A 20,695-nucleotide genomic window follows, 5' to 3' on the forward strand; every position below is an offset into this window, starting at 1 on the left:
AACCTGGGAGACCTTCAAGGTCTTGCTAACTAATGACAGCACCCCATGGTGCTAATACCACAGTGGTGTGTGGCTCTGGAAATAGGCAAGAGGAAGGCCTCTCTTCTAGGTGACTCAAGCCTCCCTAGAGGCTGACACTTCCTCCTAGGGAGGGGTTGAGAAAAAAACAGTCAGATGTGCAGGAAACTTCCAAGTCTCATCAACATAAGCTAGCAAAATGCTTCTAGGGTATTCTGAATGCTGTATGATCAGCCAAGGCCAGAGGCCGTGGTGACAGACTCCTGAGGCTACAGCAGAGCCACCTCCCACTCTTCCCTGCCAAGAGCCTGGCGTGACACCTAGCCAGATGGTCCTGAAACCAAAGAACCGATGACCATCTTTCTGTCATGGGCAGAGGACTGGGTCAGTGAGCAGAAAAATAGAAATCCCAAGGACCCTGGAAACAGGGCAGCGCCAACAGCCACCATACCTTAACGGCTTTGTTGAATCGGATACAGAAGTCTCGGAATATCTGGAAGCATTCATCCAGTCTCATCGTTTCTCTGTCTTCACAGAAAAAGTCTATGAGGGTGTGAGCCTCGCCCTGCAGCTCCCGTTTCCAGAGTTCCAGCTCCGACAACTTTTCCACAGCAAACTACAGAAAAACAAACAGGGACACACGCGGTAAGCAGGGTCAGCTGAGGTGGACGCGCCGTCGGGGTTCGATTGCAGGTCTCTGGAAAGGGGAGGCTGCAGAGGCCACTCAGAGCCAAGAGGAAAATGAGTCACCCCAAAGCAAACCTCAAGGGGACGAGGTAACCTCCTCCCTGAGACCCAGAAGCCGCAGAAGGCACCGGAGAAGCCAGGAGTGCCAGTGCACACCTGTAATCCCAGCGTCTGGGAGATGGGGACTGGGGGATTAGGAGTTCAAAGCCAGCCGGGTTACATCGCAAGACCCCGTCTTTAAGTAAATACGAGAGCCTTAACAACCCACAGAGCGTCCCTGACCAGAGTTCACCTTTATGACCCCTAGCGGAGTTGCCAAGGAAAACAGCCTGTCGTCAGTAAGAAATTCTGCTGTATTTGTTTTTCCTGCCCTTAAAACACTCTTTTTCGGGCCAAGGTCTCAGAAGCTAACTTGTCCTGACAAGCTGCCCTCCTTGTCCGGCTGACAGAGGATCTATACACTTAATCCCAAATAAACTCTATTGAGTCACTGTCCCCACCGCCCAGGATAGAAGCCTGGGGTGCTACCGGAGACAGCTGTGTCCCTCGTGTAGTATGTTTGGGGGGTATCAGAACTCCCCGGTTCTGACTGGTGGGCCCCATTCCAATCCCTACTTTACTGTCTAACTCCTCTGGGATGGGTCAGTTTCCAAGGCCACGACAGATTTCAGTGCTATGTCAACAAGTAGTGTGTGTGTGTGTGTGTGTGTGTGTGTGTGTGTGTGTGTGTGTGTGTTGGTAGTGGTGACAGGTTGCACGTCCCCGGCACGTTTCCGAGCCATCTAGAATGGGGTTTGTGATGTCCAAGGGTCACAGGTTAGTGACAGTGTCCGGGCCATCATTAGGTAGCAGTGTGGGGAGAGGAAGGGTCTGGAGATTTGAACTACTGCACGGAAGTCTTTCCTTGTTGCCTAATTGACTAGGCTTATATGAAGAAGGAATGGAGGAAGCACATGACTTCATGAGAGGACTCTTACATTCCTATTTTAAGGAAGTCTACCCGTGAACAAGTTCTTCTGGAGTGAGGGGCTGGGCCTAAGGTGTGGGAAAGAAACAGGTTTCCCGCCTTGGAGGAGGGGAGCTGCTCTCTGTGCACACTCAGCCCGCTCCGGAGCAGAAATGGAAATTCCTGTCAGACGTGGTCCCTCCCACCAGCCCAACCACTTTCCCCTTAGTAAGCCTTTGCTTAAACCAGACACATTCTCGGGGTGGTGGGGAACAAAAACTATGTAGGAAAGTGAATACCAGAGACAGTAACCATCTGAGTCAGAGGCCCAAGGCAGTGAGAGTCTTCGCGGTGTATTTTTTTCAGAGAAGAGGGTATTCACAGATAGACAACTATTTGTCTGTCATTCTTCTATATGGGAAAAAAAAAAAAAAGAAAGACTCAAGGCTAGACCAGCTGACTGTGGGAGAGAGGGGCCTCCTGACCAGAATCTGGACCTCCTATGACCGATCTGCAGACCCCATGGGGATGGATGGATGGATGGATGTGTGGATGGATGGATGGGTGTTAGGTAAAGCCTAACAGAACCCAAGTTGCCCTCAGCATCTGGGACAACCAAACACTCTGAACAGCCTAAAAACAGCCTAAAAACAAACAAACCCAACCGCCAAACAAATGAGAAAAGAAAAGCCCCAAGTTTGGAACAGCTCTGTGCTGCTCATAGCAAGAGATATGTCGCCTTTACACTACTGCCCGAGGGCCCTGAGTGCAGCCTGCTCCCAGGAACCTCATCTCACTACCTGGAAAATGCCCATCTGTGTGGCACCTTCTGTCTATAGAGGTTATAAAGGACACTGAGGCTGGAACTGTCACTTAAAGGTCTTGTCCTGGTCCAGCAGGAACAAGATTCCAGTCTCTGCACTGTTAAACAAACACTACCAAAAATAAAATAAAATAAAATTAAAATGTTTCAAGAGCTAAGACAAGTTGGCTCTGAAAAGCAGCCCAGGAGTGAGGAGGAGGCAGCTGGGTCTTTACATTGAAGACTTCTATTGAGATCCAGTACAAGATTACCTCTGGAGGTGTAGCTTATAGTTGAGGGTATGTGCTTAGCATATGCAAAGGCATAGATAGGTTCAATCCCCAGCACCTCCAGGACAAAAAGGTTTAGTGTATGATCTTAGCACTTAAAATAATAACTGGGCTAAGAAACCACCAGAATCTAAATTCTGATGTGACAGTTCTCCTTCCTGGGTTTCTGCTTTGTTTTCTGCACCTGACCACACTCAGGACTGCTCTGTATTCAGAGATTGAGATGGCCTCTGTGCTTCTGTTGCACCGTGGGTGGGATCGGGCATACCATACTGCTCAGGGGACAGTACCTTCCTAGCAGGCACAAGGCCTTGGGTTCCAAACCAGTGGAGACTTTGATGGCCACGCATCCTGTTCTTGCCTCCTGCCGCGGCAGCCCAGCCATGGCTCAAGAGTCTCACAGAAGGCTGGATGCAAGGGAAGGAAGGTATCACTTTGTTTTTTAAATGAGGAAGATAAAAAGAAGTACGTCAGACTATGTGATTAGTGAGTCACACTGAGCTGTCACAAACAGATCCACTCTACTGGTTTTTGTTGATGTTGTTTAGAGTGGCTCCTGACACACCCTGTGGGTGGATGTATTCGGGTGCTGATGGGCACCGAAGCTCTGTGTGCCCTGCTGCTGCTGGCAGTGGAAATCAGGACAGGTACAATCGGCCTGTCTCTTCTACCGAAACACATGAAGGAGCATCAGCCCAAACCCTCCAGTGTCAGGATGTTCCGTGGAACTCTCTCCCCTTGTCCAAAAATATGAGGGCGACAGAGCCAAAGCTTAAGTTGCCAGGCAGAGTCCCAGGGTGAGAGGCCTGGACTGCCGCCATTTCAGCAGAAGCCCTTTCTGGAAGCAAATTCTGGGCAGCTCATCATTGCTATCCTCTGCCATGAAAGGACAGTGGGACACAGGATCCCTGTCTTCACTTGGGGGCAAAGCTTGAGTGGGCTCTTGCTGCCTCCACCAGTCACACAGGCGGTCCTGCTGAGACTGCTGAACGATGAGAGGAACTGACCTGGAGGAAATCTTCCATCTGCTGAGACAGCTCCTGGTCCCGCTGGATGTTTTCCTGCAGCGATTTTGTTCGGACAAAGAGCGAGTGCAGCTCCGCCTCAGTGACATCCAGAGATAATCTGAAGAAGGAAGGGGAGAGCGGGGAGCTGGCACCAAGACACCGTGCATCACGCGGCTATTCCAAACAAGACCCATCTTTGGCCAAGCCGGGGACAGGGGAGCCTCTGGGATCCATCTACCCACTCCTGTATTTAGATCTTGAGTGAATCGCCACTCGTCTTTTTTTTTTTTTTTTTTTAAGAGGCGAGAGCTTCCTTCACACACAAGGAAAGCAGGCTGCCAGCTGACCCAGACCACAGGACTGAGGGACTGAGGGAGCTTTTCAGACAGGCGGTCTCAGCACCCCTGTGCAACAAGCATCAAAACGAAAACCCGGCGAGACTGGGAGCAGCTGCCTTCCTTGTGTTGGGATGCTCTCGCTCACAAACAGCCAGGCAATGGAGGCTGACACTCAGAGTTCCTCTTTTGGGTCACAGGGAGCCAGATTCCACCCCTCCCCGTATGTTACAGAGAACTAAAACATGGCCAACAGTGCTGCAAATGAGGAGCAGCTGGATCGACTGCTGTGTGTGTGTTCTAGCCATCAAATCAAGATCAGCAGATGCCGGGCGGCGGTGGTGGAGCGTTGCCTTTAATCCCAGCACTCGGGAGGCAGAGGCAGGCGCATCTCTGTGAGTTTGAGGCCAGCCTGGGCTACAGAGTGAGTTCCAGGAAAGGCGCCAAAACTACACAGAGAAACCCCGTCTCAAAAAAAACAAAAAACAAAAACAAACAAACAAAAAAATCAGCAGAACACCAAGACTGTTTTGTCGCCAGGGAGGGAAGCAGGTGAAATCCAAAATCCAGGGGAATTTAGTACATTTGGATGCATTCATGTTGCTATTATGAATTTTAGTTTTTCTGTTGTGCAAACAGCTTTCCACCTCTCCTGGTCTTTGGTGGTACACAGTTCCTAATTGAAGGATGAGTTGTAGTTCACTTGTGTACGTCACTCACCTTCCATTCAAACAAACAAACCTTACTGGGAGAGGTTTGTCTAAGACAACGCTGTTTTGCTAAAGCTATCCAGTACCAACAGGAAATGCTACCTCAAAAGCATAACACTAATTTTCTTTATATATACATGTGTAATATTTCTATAGTATTAATACTGCAAAACATTTGCATATTAATCTCTTATAGGAATTAAAAAAGTTTGTATCTTTCATCTGTTTTTTTTTCTTGGAACATAATCTAGTGATCTGTAAACATGAATTACGAAGTGTTTAGTCTTTGCACTGGTAATCCTCCTGTCTGAAAGACATATTATCTGTGGCTAGATGTCAATAACAGTTAGATACTGTCTAATGACAGGACTGTGAGCTGTGGTTTATTTCTTTCTATGCAGATAGTTCATGCTGTCATGGCTGGCGATAGTCACTCAAATAACAAGGATATTATATAGCCAGACATGGTGTCATTGGCCTGTAGTCCCAGATACTCAAGAAGCCGAGGCAGGAGGATCATTTCAGCCCAGGAATTCCAGGCCAGTCTGGGCAACACAGTAAGATATCATGAAAAAAAAAAAGTGTGTGATATTAATTTGTTTGACAAGCAGTGGTGAGCTGAGCCAGCTGATCAGAGGCGATTGTGTGTATTTCTTCCCAACTCCCCAACTCTGCATTAAGTACTTCTGTGCTGGCAGCCGGAAACCAGCCAGGCTAGCAGTATTTAAGGCACAGACATCAGCAAATGTGAAAAATCAAGACTTTTTTCTTGAAGAACTGATTAACTGCAGTGTTTACCGGAGGATACATGGGCCTACTCTAAGTTAAATAACAGAATGGAGATAATACACACACAGATCGTTGTTGCATTAAAGCATGCATCTATATTAGGTTTAGAAGCAAATTAGAGTAATGGAATTAGGGCTTCACGCTTGGTAGACACTTTCTCTGTAAAGCTGAGTGACTAATTTAGAATCAAGTCCTTTCATGGGCCTTGGTGTGGTTCCAACCTCTTAATGCAATAGAAAATAAATGTACCATGTTCGAGTCCACGGGCAAACAGTGAGGTATGGCCCTACGAGTTTGATCTAAACCAACTCCCAAGGTAACAAGCTGTGCCCTCTCAACCAGGAAGGGGTTGAAGCTCTGATCCTTATTTTTCTTATACTTGACTAGTGCTCTTTAGAATAGACTAAAATGGTTTCTTTCAGTTTAAAAAATAACAATTAGTTGTTCAAAATCCCCAAATTTCAAAGATGCACACACACACTTGCACAAGTACATGGAAAGCAAGAACAGGAGAGCACGTTTCAACAAGAGAGCATGTTTCAAGAGTTCAGACTGGAATCGGAGAGGACTCCGCCATTTTCACGGGAAGGTGGTCAAGGAAACCAAGACGCCCTTTGTCCCCGTGCTCACCTCGATGTCTCCTGCACATGCTGCAGCTTCTCAGAAAAGTGTAGTAGGATGGCATCTTGCTTCTGGGCTTCCTGGAACAGAAACAAACTTTGGTCTTACTGGATGAATAAAATTGGGAGAGAAGCCTCATTCCCTTAGAGCTGCAGGGAGCCTTGGAAACAACACTTAGTTTTCAGCTTGCTACACTGAAAGCAATTCCCTGAGACATGAACTTTGATATTCTTCCCTAAGATTTACCAGAACTGCCCCCCAACTGTTCCGATACCTTTAACCTTCCCAAGACAAACAATTCCCGCATGAAATTCAACTCATGTGCATTGAAACTCAATGGAATGAGGCAGCGGCTTAGTGTCCATTGTTTCCAAGAGAACCCAATATACCCTGCCTAAATGGCAGGCATCTCAGTGAGCATGTTCCTCGATGATGGCATGAGACGCCTCTGACGGTTAAACCAGTTTGCAAACCAACTTTAATGAGAGGCATGGAAGCCCAGGAGGTGTCTGGATTCTTCAGCTGTTTGGAGGCTGATTTGGGAAGGGTAAGTGGGAAGGAACCATTTAGGGGATTCCTTCCTACGGGAGCAGGGCCCAAGCCACGCAGAGCCAATGCCCACATCTGTCCAAAAGAGCCCCACCAGACAGCGTTTCAGGCTGGATAAGGAAACAGTTTCTCACTTCGGTGCTTTGAACACCGACTTTTCAATCAAGTACTGAGGACTACAGGCTGGGGTGGGGATACAGTCTTGGTAGACTGCTTATCCAGCATGCTAAGACCCTGGTTTCCACCCCCAGATCCCAAAGACAAGAAGCCATGGATAGAGTCAGACTCTAAACCCTACAGTAGCAGAGAGCACTCTGATGCACAGTTCCCAAGAGACTGGTCACTAATCCCATCCATCTCACATCGGCGGTTTCCACACCTAGCATTCATTCTATGCGCCGTCCCTACAATGGTTACCCCATCTAGCTTGCACCGAACAATTAGACAGCTATGGCCAGGATGTCCCTTTGTTCTTGCTCTTCTCTAACCCAGACTTCACTGTGTCTTATTTTCTTAAAACAAATATCCTGGTCATGCTATTACTGTACACAAATTTCCATCTGCTTCCCATGGCTAAACCATGACCTCTAAGTCGGCACCTCTGACGTTTGAATCCTTTCCTCCTTTCTGAACCTCGTTGCCTCCCTTGTCCAGTTCCCTCCAGTAGCTCAAACTGGGAATCCACAAAGCTTCCAAAAACAGAATCTTCTTGGTATACTCCTTGTCCTTTTCCTAACTGAGAAATCATGTCTTGCCTGGAAAAAAACACACTGTCTCCACTGGGTATTCACAGACGTTCTCCCTCTCTCTGCTTACCTGAGCGACAAAATGCAGAAGATTCATCCCAGGTTTGTTTGCTTTTGTGTCCGCCAATTTGAGTAAAGAAGACAGTTTAAATCCTACGGCATTGCCAGCATACCCTCCCTAAAGAAGGCAAGGCAAGAGAAAGAAACGTGTTGAGCCTTCAGACAGACAATGACGTGGCAGACGCGTGCATCTCGTTTGGGGTTCTACTTACTGCATTCATGATATTCCCAGCCTGGAGCACCAAGTGCAATATTGAATGTAGCTCCTCACAGGTCATCAGCTCTGTCAAAAGGAACACACCACTGCGCCTTAGAAAGACTCCACATGCACAAAAGACAGCTCCACACCCAAGTTCAAGTGCGTCTGGAGCAAGCTCTGACCCCAGACTAAGCACTCTTTACTGTCGTCATGTCTCTGATGATAAGAGAAACACAGTATGATCTAGGCCTTGGCGTTTAGTTGCGGCTCAAACATGGAGGGCAGTTAAACACCGCAGAAGTCATTCACTGACCATTTTCAAGTCCCAGAAAACACACAAGCCCAAGGAAGCACCGTGGTGTAGAGACCGACTTCCTCCTCTTCAGCGGTTAATTCTTTCATTTTTTCCCTTTCCTCACTATCCTTTAAGACTATATTTATGAGACATGAAAACCAATAGCCAGCGACATTTTGCTTAGCCAATGAGTTATGAAAAGATAAAAAATAAACAAGCTGGGATGTCATGTAAATAACTTGCAAACCACCAGCCCTCAAGCCCCTGGTACTCAAAACATCTTTCCATTTTATTCAAAACACATTTCATTTGGATTGGCTGAAGGCTATAAAAGGGAACTTTCGGTAACATATTGGTAAACTGATTCTCTATTAACACAAAATCTCTTATAAGTGCCTCTAAAGAAACGCAACTAAAAGGATATATTTGGAAAGCTAAAACAAACAACCTGGTTATTAAAATGACAGCACAGGTAATAAAACGTCACCTCTGATGCTTGTGGGTCACTTTTCTCCACTAAGCCTGGCATTACTTTCAAAACATTACATTTGGACCAGTGCCTGTATTTCGTTATCTAAGAAGGCCAGTTTGGGAAGGTTACACAGATAAGAAACGTTTCCTCCGTGCCCACAAATTTATATTGCTCAATACGAAAACAAGGGCTCCCCATGCTGTTTGAACAGGAAGCTCCATTTTTTTTTCACCATGGCTGCAACAAACAGCCTCGGAATGGGAAGAGCTGGAAGGGGTCTCCATATTGGAAGAAGAAAAAAATCCCTTTTCACGCTCAGTGCTGCTCCAGCATGAAGAAAATGCGGCAGGCTGAAGGGGGAGCATCCCTCTCACCACAGGCAAGAGCAACGGCACAGGAAGGCCAAGCAGGAATAGACAGTTCCAGAAAAACAACTAGAGAAGTGACTGGGAGAAAACCAGGCTGGAGGGCTGAAGATGGGAAGGTGGGCGGACCTGCCTGTGCCAGGGCAGTGAGTGCCAGGGAGCTGCAGGGCTGCCAGCCTACACTCTCAAGATACACAAAAAGCCAGAGACAAAGGCTCCAGCCCTAGCAGGCAGACCCCGAGAGGAGGCTGGGCAGGAAAAGCTTAGCCGCTTTAAGATGTGAAAGGATCAGCTGATCCATCTCAGACTTAACAGACCTTCCCATGCTGGAGTCTAGAGGGGTGGTAGGTGGGAGAAGCCACAGAACAGAAACCTCAGGAGCCCCGGCAGGAAAAGGCACACGCCGCAGCCTGGAAGGGAGGCCTGCCTGCTTTTGGAAGAGTAGTCCCGGTCAACCAAGAAAGGAAGATGTAGATGGTCCAGGACATAGGCATTGTGCTTGCATGTACCCCACACACGTGCACACTGTATACCGTACCACACTCACTAGCATCACACCCCTCCCACTAGATACCAAACTCCACACACAAACACAATATACAGTACACACAATACATACTAAACACCACAAATGCCACAGCATCACACATAAACATAATGCAAACACATTTTGTATCATATACACGACACACACTACCACAGACATTACACACACACACACACACACACACACACACACACACACACACACACGGAACATGGAAAGCTAGCCACATTGAGAAGCAAGACAGGGTGCTACTTGCAAGGTTGACTCTGAAGCCTGAGATGAAAGAAACTTTCTTCCATGGAAAGATAATACGCAAATGGATGTTCATTACTTGAATTGCATCCCTCCTTACACCCTTTTCCCTTTTTAGGTGATCCAAAAATGAGATTTTTTTCCATTTCCAATTTCATCTGAAATTTTTTTTAAAAAGATAAACAGCTACCAAATCTGATGAAAACAAACTATGTGGAAACATATTCAATTACCTTTTGCAGCAGTTCTTAGAACTGTTATGTCGTTGTACAGAGAAGAGCAGGATGGCAAGAATTCCTTTTTTAGCACCATGGCTTCAATCCGAAGTGAATAGCTGAAAAACAGTTAAGAAAATAAAACTAAGTAAAGCTGGACCAGGCATCAGCAACAACCCCGCTCCACAGAGGACAGCGGCCAGGGACTGCAGCCTTACTTTGGCACCTGAATCAGGTAGTGCAGAAAGGAATCTGCCAGAGAGAGCTTGGACACATCACCGTTAAATGTCTTTAACTTCTTTACCTAAAAGACAAAAGAGAAGGGGAGAAGACAAAAAAAAAAAAAAAAAAAAACTGATTAAAATTTAAGAATAAATTTCATTTTAGAATCATTCTAAGAAAATAATGTTTTGGTGCTAAATTCAAAGTAATAAAATGTAGCTCTAAGAAAAAGGAATCCACACCTACTACTGTGTTATTTTTTGTTTGCTTGTCTGCTTATCCGTCTTCATATTTGGGGATGAGCCCAGGACCCTGAGCATCCTAGCCTAACATTCCACCACTGAGTCCCAGATCTACTGCCGGATGGGTAGATGCTATGGCTGGGACTCATGCTGACAGAGAACCCAATGGAGAAACGGAGGAGATTTTCTAAATTCTAAAGGCACACTAGTGACCTCTCCACCAAGAAAATGGACACAGTCTGCAAGAACAATAAGGTGACCTGGGCCCCGAGGAAAGGGCAGGTAAAATTCCCAGCTAAACCCACATGTTTTCTGCCCTTTGCCTCCTGGCTTTCTATAAAGTCTAAGAGATTCTTGGGCACCAGTGGGGAGAAAAACTAGGTTCTTTCTTGCTGTGGAATAATCTTTTTGTACACTGTAAATTTGTATTGCTCTCATCATTAATAGAGAATTGACTAGCTAGGCAGGATTTTCAGGGCATAGAGAATGCTGGGAAGAAAAAGAGTGGAGTAAAAGAATTGTGAGGAGACACAGAGAGAAGAAGATGAACTTGATGTCCTGAGAAAAGGTACCAACCCATGTGGCAGAGCTTGGATAAGAAATATGAGTTAATTTAAAATGTAAGAGTTAGCTAGTAACAAGCCTGAGCTATTGGCCAAGCATTTATAATTAATAATAAGTCTCAGTGTGGTTATTTGGGAGCTGGCTGTCAGGACACAGAAAAGTCCACCTACACTTTCTCTCTTGGTGGCTGAACTAAATAAACTCATTCTTTTCTTTACTGATTTATTTCAGAATGAGGCATCTAGTTGTGGATCTTAGTGACAACAACCAGTGTTTTTATTTGTTCTTTTTGTTTAGTGTTTTGCTATTTAAACTAATCTCAAAGTTTTGATCCTCTTGCCTCAGCCTTCCGAATACTAGGATTGCAGATGTGTGTCATCTCACCTGGCTACTGCTTCCCCACCCTCCAGTGTTGGGATAGAGGCTGGAGCCTGGGCGTGAGAAGCATGTGCTGTACCACTGGGCTACCCTAGCCTAGCCTATTGGAGTGAGACCAGGTTGGCTCTCCAGAAGGTAATAAGAAGGAAAAAAGCTTCAACTGAATGATGGATGTTGAGATATCTGCCTATGATGTATCTAAGATATAGAACCGGCCTAGATGCCAATCAACAGGTACACAGATTAAGAAAATATGGAATTACAGTCAATGGAGTATCACTCAGCTATTGAAAAGAGTGAAAGTCTGTCTTTTGTAACAAAATGGATGGCACCACATGGCATCATGGTAAGTGAAATAAGCCAGCCACTGAAAGACAAGAACTGCGAATTCTCTAACCTATGTCGAAGCTAAGAAATGTCTTGACTGTAGAATAGTGATTAGTAAGGTTGTCCTGGGGAAGGGAGAGCATGGGCAAAGGAGCGCTGGATTTGGTCAGCACACGCTGTTATGCACATTATATGGAACCCCATCAATACATACAAGTAATGCACTTAATCAAAAGTAAAATACCTAAAAATTATTTTTCTTATGAAAAGCAGGTAAATAAATAGTCTATACAGTATAAAGATCACATTTCTATAAATCAAGAAGAAAAGATGTCTACCTCCTCCACACACAGTGTTACCAGTCACTGTTCTTTTTACTTGCTCTTCAATTCTAGTTATTTTTACTTATCTACAATGAACAGACTGCTGCTATAAAAAAAATCAAGCTAAACGAAGGTTTTGAAACACACACGTATTCCCCTCCTGCAGTAAAGAGTTCTGACGTAGGTACACAGCCAAACAATTAGCAGGGAGAGGTGGAGGCAGAGACAAAGCTCTCAAACTGCATCAGACAGAAAAATCCTGCCTTCTCCACACAGAAAACTGGACCAAGGTAAGAGGATATCACTCCTAAAGATGCTCTTAAGAGTCTACGTAAGTGATACCTTAGTCCCATTACTGTCAGGCACAACCCATTCCTGCAGCTAACTGTTGACAAAAAGTATTGACCAATCTAACATTTTCCTGCATGAAAAGGAATATCTTTTCCTGGATATTCAACCCAGGGTCTTGAAACGCTAAATAAAAGATCTACTGGGTGCCACACTCTGGACCACATCGTTTGTCACAAAGCTTGCTCTCTACAAGTTTGTTCTCTTCCACCCTCCCCATCCTGATTGAGTTCAAGCCCTTTGGAGCCATGGAAACTGCAGCCTGTCCTGGTGGTACCCAGGAACCCAGTAGGCTGAGGATGAGTTCAAGGCCAGCTTAGGCTGCATAGCAAGACCCTGCCTAGAAAAATCAAACAAAAAGATAAATAATGGAGAAATAAAAACAGAAAATTATAATTAAATAACATAAAGGTTTTATTTTTTTAAAACCTACTAATTGACATATTTATAGCAGTTACGTGAAAATATAAAATCTAACAGTACAAACTCACTCTCTAGAGTTAGATCTCTCTCAAAGCTGCTCTTTCCACTTCATTTTCATTTTGTGGTGTTAGGATGGAACCCAGGGCCTCATGCTTGATAAAGCAAATGCTCTGCTACTGAACTACACCCAGACGGCCTTTTTTTGGAAGGTGGGGGGTTGTTGGTTGGTTGGTTGGTTGGTTGGGGCAGAAAACAGACATTTGTAAAACTACATTTGACCCACTTGCAGAGAGCCATAGAGGGAATTTACCATTTTTAGCCTTGCTACATCTAAGGACTCAGGATACTTCCGGTTTAGCTCAACTCCAATTAGTGCCTCCCTTGTGAACTGAGACAGCCCTAGGCTGCGTTGTGATTGCTCCCGGAGCAGAGTTTAACAGTTCACTATATATGGGCAGGGGCAGAGTGAGGCCGGGCCTTTTAAGAGACCCCATGCTCACTATGTGCGAAGCTTAGGAAAACAGCAGCACGGATTTCAGGCTGAAGCACAGGAACGGGTCATTCCAGCTAAACTTTCAGGACTTCCGTTAAACATGCTGAACAGTGACTGCGCAAGGATTAATCTCCTCCACTTACGCAGAGGGCCAACAATGTTTATGGATCTTAAGGGAACGGAGATGGAAGACAGAAATTTAAACGCCATGTACATAGTTCTTCATTCTAGTTCCCAGCAAGCCTTGTATTCATTAAGAGGGATTACTGCGCCTTCCCAGTGGCAGGGAAAGGAAGAGGCGAGGTGAGCAAACTGTAATTATTATGCATTCTCATCGTCATTATCAGAAATCACGCCTTAAACAGTTAGGCGTAATTTGGCTGGCTGAGCCAAGGGCCTCTCATTACGACCCCTGCTGTGCCCAGTTTCTGTCCTAAGAGCCAGAACATGCTCCTGAGATTTGAAAGGCCAAAGAAAGGGTGGTCTGCTCATCCTGCCCCAATCCACTCGCACAGGCAGCCTCAGAAAGGCAGGACTGCCCACAAACATGCCACCTACTACGGAACGGCCACTGGCCGAGGAGGGGAGCAGCTGGGGGGACAAAAGGGCTGCTCCGGCATTGAAAAAGCCCCGGGTTTCTTCTTCAGCATGGGGTGGCGGGAGTGACCACCAGAGCAGGCGGCTCCACCAGCACCTTCTAGCTCTGATCCCCGGACACGGAGATGGTCAGTGGAGCAGCAGCAGCCCACAGCAGGAGCAGGGCTGGCCAGGCTGGGCAGCGGCCCTGGCCCCTCCTCACCCTCATCCCTGGTATGGGAACCACGGGCAGACAAGAGCACACCCAGAACTTTGATTTGGGTCCCGCCTCTTCCTCTGCAAGGGTGAACCACATACTGGAAGAAAGATGAGCAAGCGTGCCAGATAAAAGATAAGTGAAGGGCAGAGAAATTCCCGATGACAAATTAACCTTGGCTTCGGCTGGCCTGTCAGCTGGGAAGGCGGGGACGGGAGAGAAAACGGCTGTTTCCGCTCATATTTTTCAGCACGCTGATAAGGTTACAACAGGAGGATTCGATGACACTTGCTCACACCGGTGGCGGTGATAGCAGAGGTGATGAAAAGGCTGAGAGACCGCGTGGTGTGAGGCACACGGTTTTGACAACCTTTGCCCCTTCCTTCCTCCAAGAAAGGTAGCAGAGGGCAACAGGAAAAACTGCTCAGGGTCAGAGAAATTAGGGTTCAAGTCCACCCCTCTTGTATCACCTAGCAATCCTGAGACACCTTGTAACCTGTGAGAGCCGATGCAATCTGCAAACCAGGTGTCTCTCATAATGTTCCTGTGAAGAGCAAGTGAGGAAAAGGCGACAGAATAATCATCTCTGTGTCCATCACTGGACGAAGCTCTGTAAATACAGCACCACCGAATTTCCACTTGTTCCCATCTAGTGCTTGGCAGAAGAGAGCTTCGGTAGATGTGATGTTATTTCCTGTGCTAAAAATGAGTACTGTGTTACACCCCAGGCTAGTGGTCGTTATGCACACACAAACACTTATTCGTGTATTTCTGCCACGGTTCCAAATCTCTCTCACTTGGCCCCGCTTCCTCCCTGATCTCACTCTCATCATTCACCTCCATCAGGGACCAAGATCTTCCAGGGTCTTCACCAGTCTAGGTAGTACCCCAGGCCACAAAACAGCCCTAAGGCAGTTCTGCTTCCCCTGCAGCCCTTGGACAGCACAGACCCCCGGCAGTTCCAGGAGGGATGACCCAGCAGGGTGTTTCTGCTCAAGTGGAGTGTGCAGGGTGTGGTGAGCGGCAGCCCAGAGCCGGTAATGTAAACAAGAAGTGTGACCAGGCTCTGTCACACCTTTAGACTGAGGATGACCCTGCACAGGAGACTGTGTGCTCTGGCCTGTGTCAGGGAGTCCAAAGACATCTCAGGGGTCCTACTCCAGGCTTCTTTGCGATTAGCTCACTACCTGGGGCCAGAGGACCCGGGTGACCTGGATAGCTCTCAGGTGCCTCTTGGCCCTGTACAATCCTGTTCCGGTGACACCCCACAAAACTCAAACAACATAAAAGGATCTTTAAACCAGAGGCCCTTTGACAGCTCTTTGCTCTTTTGAAAAACCCCTCTGCGTTTTCTAATCATTTTTGAACTGAACATGAAAAATGCAGATATTAAGAAAAGAGTTCTCAGTTCTCCCAGCTCGTCACGGCATGGAGCTGGCAGCCTCCCTCAGGCTCACACCTGACTCCCTTTTACCATGAGGAGCCTTCTGAGAACTTCCACATGCACTGTCAAATTTGATATTCCCTTTAAAAAAAAAAAAAAACGATGAGGTCAGTCAGTGAGCACTCAGGAGAAATCCTAAGGAGGGCGAGGAAAGAGGCCATGCAGGGATACAATTTCAAAAGCACATCAGTCTTTCCCCCGCCCCCTCCATGCTGGAACTCAAACCCAGGGCCACACGCATGCTCGGGAGGCATTCTGAGCTGCAGCCCTAGCTGAAAGCAAACAATCTTTTTAAAACTCAAATGAAATCGGCCCTACTCATGCTAGCAAAGATTCTCAAACCCCATTCTTTACACAGGCAAAAAAATGAGGGACCATCCGTCAGTCTGTAAGAGACTTTAAGACCCTTAGTTAATTAATAAAGGTCATTAATTCATCTGGGCTTAAGTAAGTGACACTTCATTTGTAAACAAAATCTGAGGCAGAAAGAGTGCATCCCCTTATCAGACACACGTGAATCCACTAGAGCCTCCAGTTACCCGCTGATATCCACTATGAATTTAGAACCCGTCAACATAAAAGGAAAATCACAACTCTCTCTCTCTCCTGTTATTAATGGCATTAAAATCACCTTTCATAAACGATGTCTGGGACGGGGGCAGGTTGTATGAGGAGTCAACAGTACTTTTGGAAGAGATGATTTATAAAAAAAGAAACAACTTATCCTCTTGACTTATTTATTTTCTTACAGTGATAAGAATCAGGCTAGTGCCTCAAACAGTTGAGCCACACTTCATTCCCCTTCCTTGTTACTTATAAAATGTCTCCTTTTACTTTTATTTACAGAAGTAAAATCTTTTATAAAATTCTTTGCTGTTTTAGTTCAATGTTCATAAGCATGTGAATGTGTGTAATTTCTTACTGAAACTTTCTTCATCAATAAAAGCTGGTATCATCACACTGCTGGATGGCTTTATAAAGTCTCTCTTCTAGGATCTAGGGCCAGGGACTTGGCTCAGTGAGTAAGGGCTCTTTATCTGGTGTGGGAGCTGACCCTGATCCTTGGGACCCATAGAAAGGTCAAAGGGAAAATCAACTCCTCAGAGCTGTCTGTCCCTTGACCTCCACTGGAGCACCACGTCACTCACTCACCCCCCAACAGACACCATAGCAATAAATACTCTTTTTAAAGTCTTAAATTGCTATTCTCTTTTCTCTTATGAAGCTCTGACTACCCAATAACTAACTCATCTGGTCCAAACAAAATTAATACCTTGCTATCACGGTACTTTCTATGACCACAGCAACTTCCTCCTTTTAGTCCATTACACAAACCCCCTATGTTAATACTCACCTACATTTACAGTATCTTTATCCAAAACAGCTTTTCTTTTCCTTTTTTAAAAAAAGACAAGGTGTAGGTATTATAACCCGGGTTCACTCTAAGCAAAGGTCAAATGTTAAGATGATGGAAAAGAAAACTAAAATTTATTGAGCTCCCGTGTGCCAACTACCATGCTGGCTGCATAATCAGGGCTTAGTCATCTTGGGAACCGATGAGGTAAGGGTCATTGTCCTCATTTTACAAGTGCGCGGGCATTCAGAACCGTGCCCGAGTGTCTCAGTTACTGGACGGCCCTACCTGCACAGAGACTGACTCCATAAGCCTGGCTCGTTCTATTGGACTGGTCACCTTTGACTGTTATGTGTGACTCCCCTGACCCTGGGAAGGAAGTATTCTGCGTACGGGGGCCTCTCACACTCAGAAGAACACGTAGCTTCTCTCACCACTCCAAACACCCGTAAGTCAATGCGGCAAGTTCCTTACCTCCTCTGACTCTGGCAAAAGCTTAAGGATTTCTCGAAGCGTCTCTGCTCCGTAATGCTCACTCTTTCCTTGGTGGATATCTTCTACGATGGACTGAGGAGACCTTGAGAAAATAAGGAACTGTATTTGCTGGTGTGCAACAGGGACACAGCCTATGGCAATTAAAGCAAGCTCATCTCTCTGCCCTCTCTTCTGCACGCTTCTCCCTGGTTCAGAGGCCCCACCAGCTCCCCTACTGGAAAGCACTCTAAGGCGCCTTTTTCCAGGAAACACCCCCAGGAATCCCGGGATGGCTGACAGCAGCACCCACCACAGGATCTTTGGGTGAAGGTGAATGAAACCTTTGCCTCATCAGAGGTCCCACCCTCCCTGAGGCACTATGGACAATTAATGGGTGCTGGGGTGGGGGTCATTTTCCTCAGTGGTATAGCCACTGATAAGCCCCCCCTGTTCCTGTAAATAACCCCTCACTCATGTAAACAACCATAATTAAACTCAGTAGGTTAAAAAAAAAAAAGACATCAAAGTCAAACAGGACTTGCTGAGGAGAGTGGTTTTGGGGATGGAGGAGGTGACGAGAGAGGGTGATGGGGAAGAAATGCCCTAAATTCTGTACATGTGTACATGAAACTGTCGAAGAATTTAAAAGACACACACACTTTCTTGACATACAGTCCCTCTGTGGACACTGCAGGGTATTTCTCCCTCACGTCAAGACTGTAAGCTCACAGCAAAGACAGACGCGTGTAGACCCGTGGAGCCGCCCATCTAGGATGAACTTGAAGGAGTATGGAATGCCCCTAGCTCAGATTACAATCTGAACTTCAGCTCAGTCACACCCTCACAGCAAGGATATGCCTAAAATTCCAGACACGTAGCAAAAAAAAAAAATCTTACTTTTTAAACTGCTTAAGAAATATCCCAATGTTCATACTTCGTTTTGCATCCAGGACAGTAATCTGGAAAGAAACAGATGCATAAGACATTTTTAAATATAAATAAAAACAGCTGAGCTGAAGCATGGTGGCCCATGCCTTTAATCCCAGCACCTGGAGGCAGAGGCAGGTGAATCTCTGTGAGTTCCAGGCCAGCCTGATTTATATAGTGAGTTCTAGGACAGCCAATGCTCTGTAGAGAGAGACCCTGTATCGAAACACCAAAATAACTAAATAAAATAAAATAAAAACAGTTGGAAGAAACAAAAGAGTTAAAAACCTGTGCTGTGGGATATTTGTACACTGTGTGAAGATATAGTGCTGTGATTGGTTTAATAAAGAGCTGAATACCCAATGGCTAGGCAGGAGGTATAGGTGGGACTTCTGGCCAGAGAGAGGAAGTTGGAGGAAATAATCGAAGCGCAGAGGAGAAGCCAGCCAGCCTCAGGAGTGGGACACACAGAACGGGACAGAGGTAAAGGCCACGTGGTAGAACATAGATTAACAAAAATATGCGTTAATTTAAGTTATAAGAGCTAGTTAGGAACAAGCCGAAGCTATAGGCCGAGCTTTTATAATTAATAAGACGTCTCCATGTCATTATTTGGGAGCTGGCTGGCAGGACAGAGAAAGACTTGTTACAAACCTGTCAAAGTATAATACCAATGTACAAGGGAACGATTTCCAATATGTAAATCTGGTAATTGACACATGTCCTTAGTATAGTTTTATGAACATCTTACTGTATTTATTTCCTGAGCAGAAAGAATGACACATGCCACTGGGTGCGGTGACACACACCCCTAATCCCAGCACTTAGAGGACGGAAGTAAGAGGAGGGTTCAAGGCTAGCCTAAGCTACGTCATGAGCTGGAGACAAGCCTGGGTTACATGACAGTCTGTCTCAATCCTCCTCCCACAGGACCAAAAATAAATAAATAATAAAAATTTTAAGAGAATTCATGTTTGGACTCGGTAGTTCAGTAGTAGAGCATTTATCCAGCATGCACAAGGCCCTGGGTTCTAGTCCCAGAACAACACACAAGACATAGGTTTATCATACCAGTATAGACATTCAAATAGATAACATTTTTAATGAAAAATTTTCTTTTCCATTTGCCCATACTGAAAGGCCTAAGTGAATACATCAGCATCGCAGGCATCATAGAGCTGAAATGGCCAAACAAAACCATGGCTCTGCCGAGGTTGGGTCCCAGTTCTCAGTCGTAGATATAAATCATCCATTTAGGAGAAAGGAAGGAAGTACCATAGCCACGGGCGGTGCACATCTGTGATCCTAACACTCAAAAGGTTGAGGCAGGAGGATTATCAGAAGTTCAAGGCCAGTCAGAGACTGTCTCAAAAAAAAAAAAAAAAAAAAAGGATTCTACATTTCGTTTGCTCAGAAGTTTAAAAATTGTCTTTCACCAGGAAGTCTCAGATCCATACATTTATTTCCTCGCTTTTCTGTCTCTGAGTTAAAAGGTCCATGTAATAATACAGTTTTACTGTGTAGACCAGGCTACTCACAAAATCCCAGAGATCTGCCTGCTGGGATTGAGCATGTGCACCACCATGCCTGGCATTATATAGCATCTTTTGACTTAGCAAATGCTGATAGAACTATTCTATTGTGCCATCCAAACCCAGATTGGACCGTAACAAGTTTTAAATGTTCAAAAGTAATAATTTGAGATCTTATTAAACTATAAATTACAACTTCTGGGGCCTTGCTGAGAAGTGATCTTTCCCTCTGGAAATAAATATCCATGGTGGAGGATGGAAGGTAAGCTAAAATTACTGACGTCTTTCCCATTTGTCTTTTGGTAAAGGGAGGCTGGATGAAATACAGACAGACAGAGATTCACTGAGAACAAAAGAGAATCAGGTTTCAGACCAAATTCTGCATCTCAGGGTCGCTTCAAGTTTGTAAGCAACAAGCAAGACCGTTAATGTCACTTCCTGGCTATAAGGTTAAATTTTTACAAGGTATGGTTGCCTCCTTTTGAAGGCTAATCTCAAACAATCTCATTATTTACTAACCCATGGGTTTATTTGATGTTAACACAATCACCTGCCAGCCATAAAATAAGCTTCCAAGCTGAGAGGGCACCCTCCTTAACTGGAATCCTACCCAGGGGCTGCGGTTCAAGTTCAGTGGGAAGGAAGAGAAAAAAAAAAAAAAAAAAGGGAATTAAGCCTGTGAACCCTATCACTCTAAGGGGGAAAGCTCCTACTGGAATGAGGAATCTCAATTTATTAAGGCAGAAAACTGCTCATTAAAACTTGTAAATTAAAAGGCCACAAGTACGAACACGTACCCTGATACAGTGGTGTCCGTGTCTACCTAGAATGGAAACAAACCTGTTGGATAATTCTCTCACGAAATTGCCACCTCTTGCTGTGTTTCACCCTGGGCTGCAGCATCCTTCCTCCCCCTGCACTTCCAACTCCACCCTCATCCTGTCCA

General features: G+C 45.6%; 1 protein-coding gene across 1 annotated transcript in view; it reads right to left on the reverse strand.

The window, feature by feature from the left end:
* Positions 1–20,695, reverse strand: part of Fhdc1 (FH2 domain containing 1) — a 38,010-nt gene that overhangs the window by 4,377 nt on the left and 12,938 nt on the right. Inside the window, exons 3-11 of the mRNA XM_059265545.1 lie at positions 18,188–18,249; positions 17,291–17,393; positions 10,124–10,209; positions 9,924–10,024; positions 7,773–7,843; positions 7,571–7,678; positions 6,215–6,285; positions 3,751–3,868; positions 470–634 (exon numbers count right to left, since the gene is read on the reverse strand). Coding sequence (XP_059121528.1) covers positions 470–634; positions 3,751–3,868; positions 6,215–6,285; positions 7,571–7,678; positions 7,773–7,843; positions 9,924–10,024; positions 10,124–10,209; positions 17,291–17,393; positions 18,188–18,249 — 885 coding nt within the window. The remainder of the gene's footprint in view (positions 1–469; positions 635–3,750; positions 3,869–6,214; positions 6,286–7,570; positions 7,679–7,772; positions 7,844–9,923; positions 10,025–10,123; positions 10,210–17,290; positions 17,394–18,187; positions 18,250–20,695) is intronic.

The sequence above is a fragment of the Peromyscus eremicus genome, chromosome 6 (assembly GCF_949786415.1).
Source record: "Peromyscus eremicus chromosome 6, PerEre_H2_v1, whole genome shotgun sequence".
Classification (NCBI taxonomy): Eukaryota; Metazoa; Chordata; class Mammalia; order Rodentia; family Cricetidae; genus Peromyscus; species Peromyscus eremicus.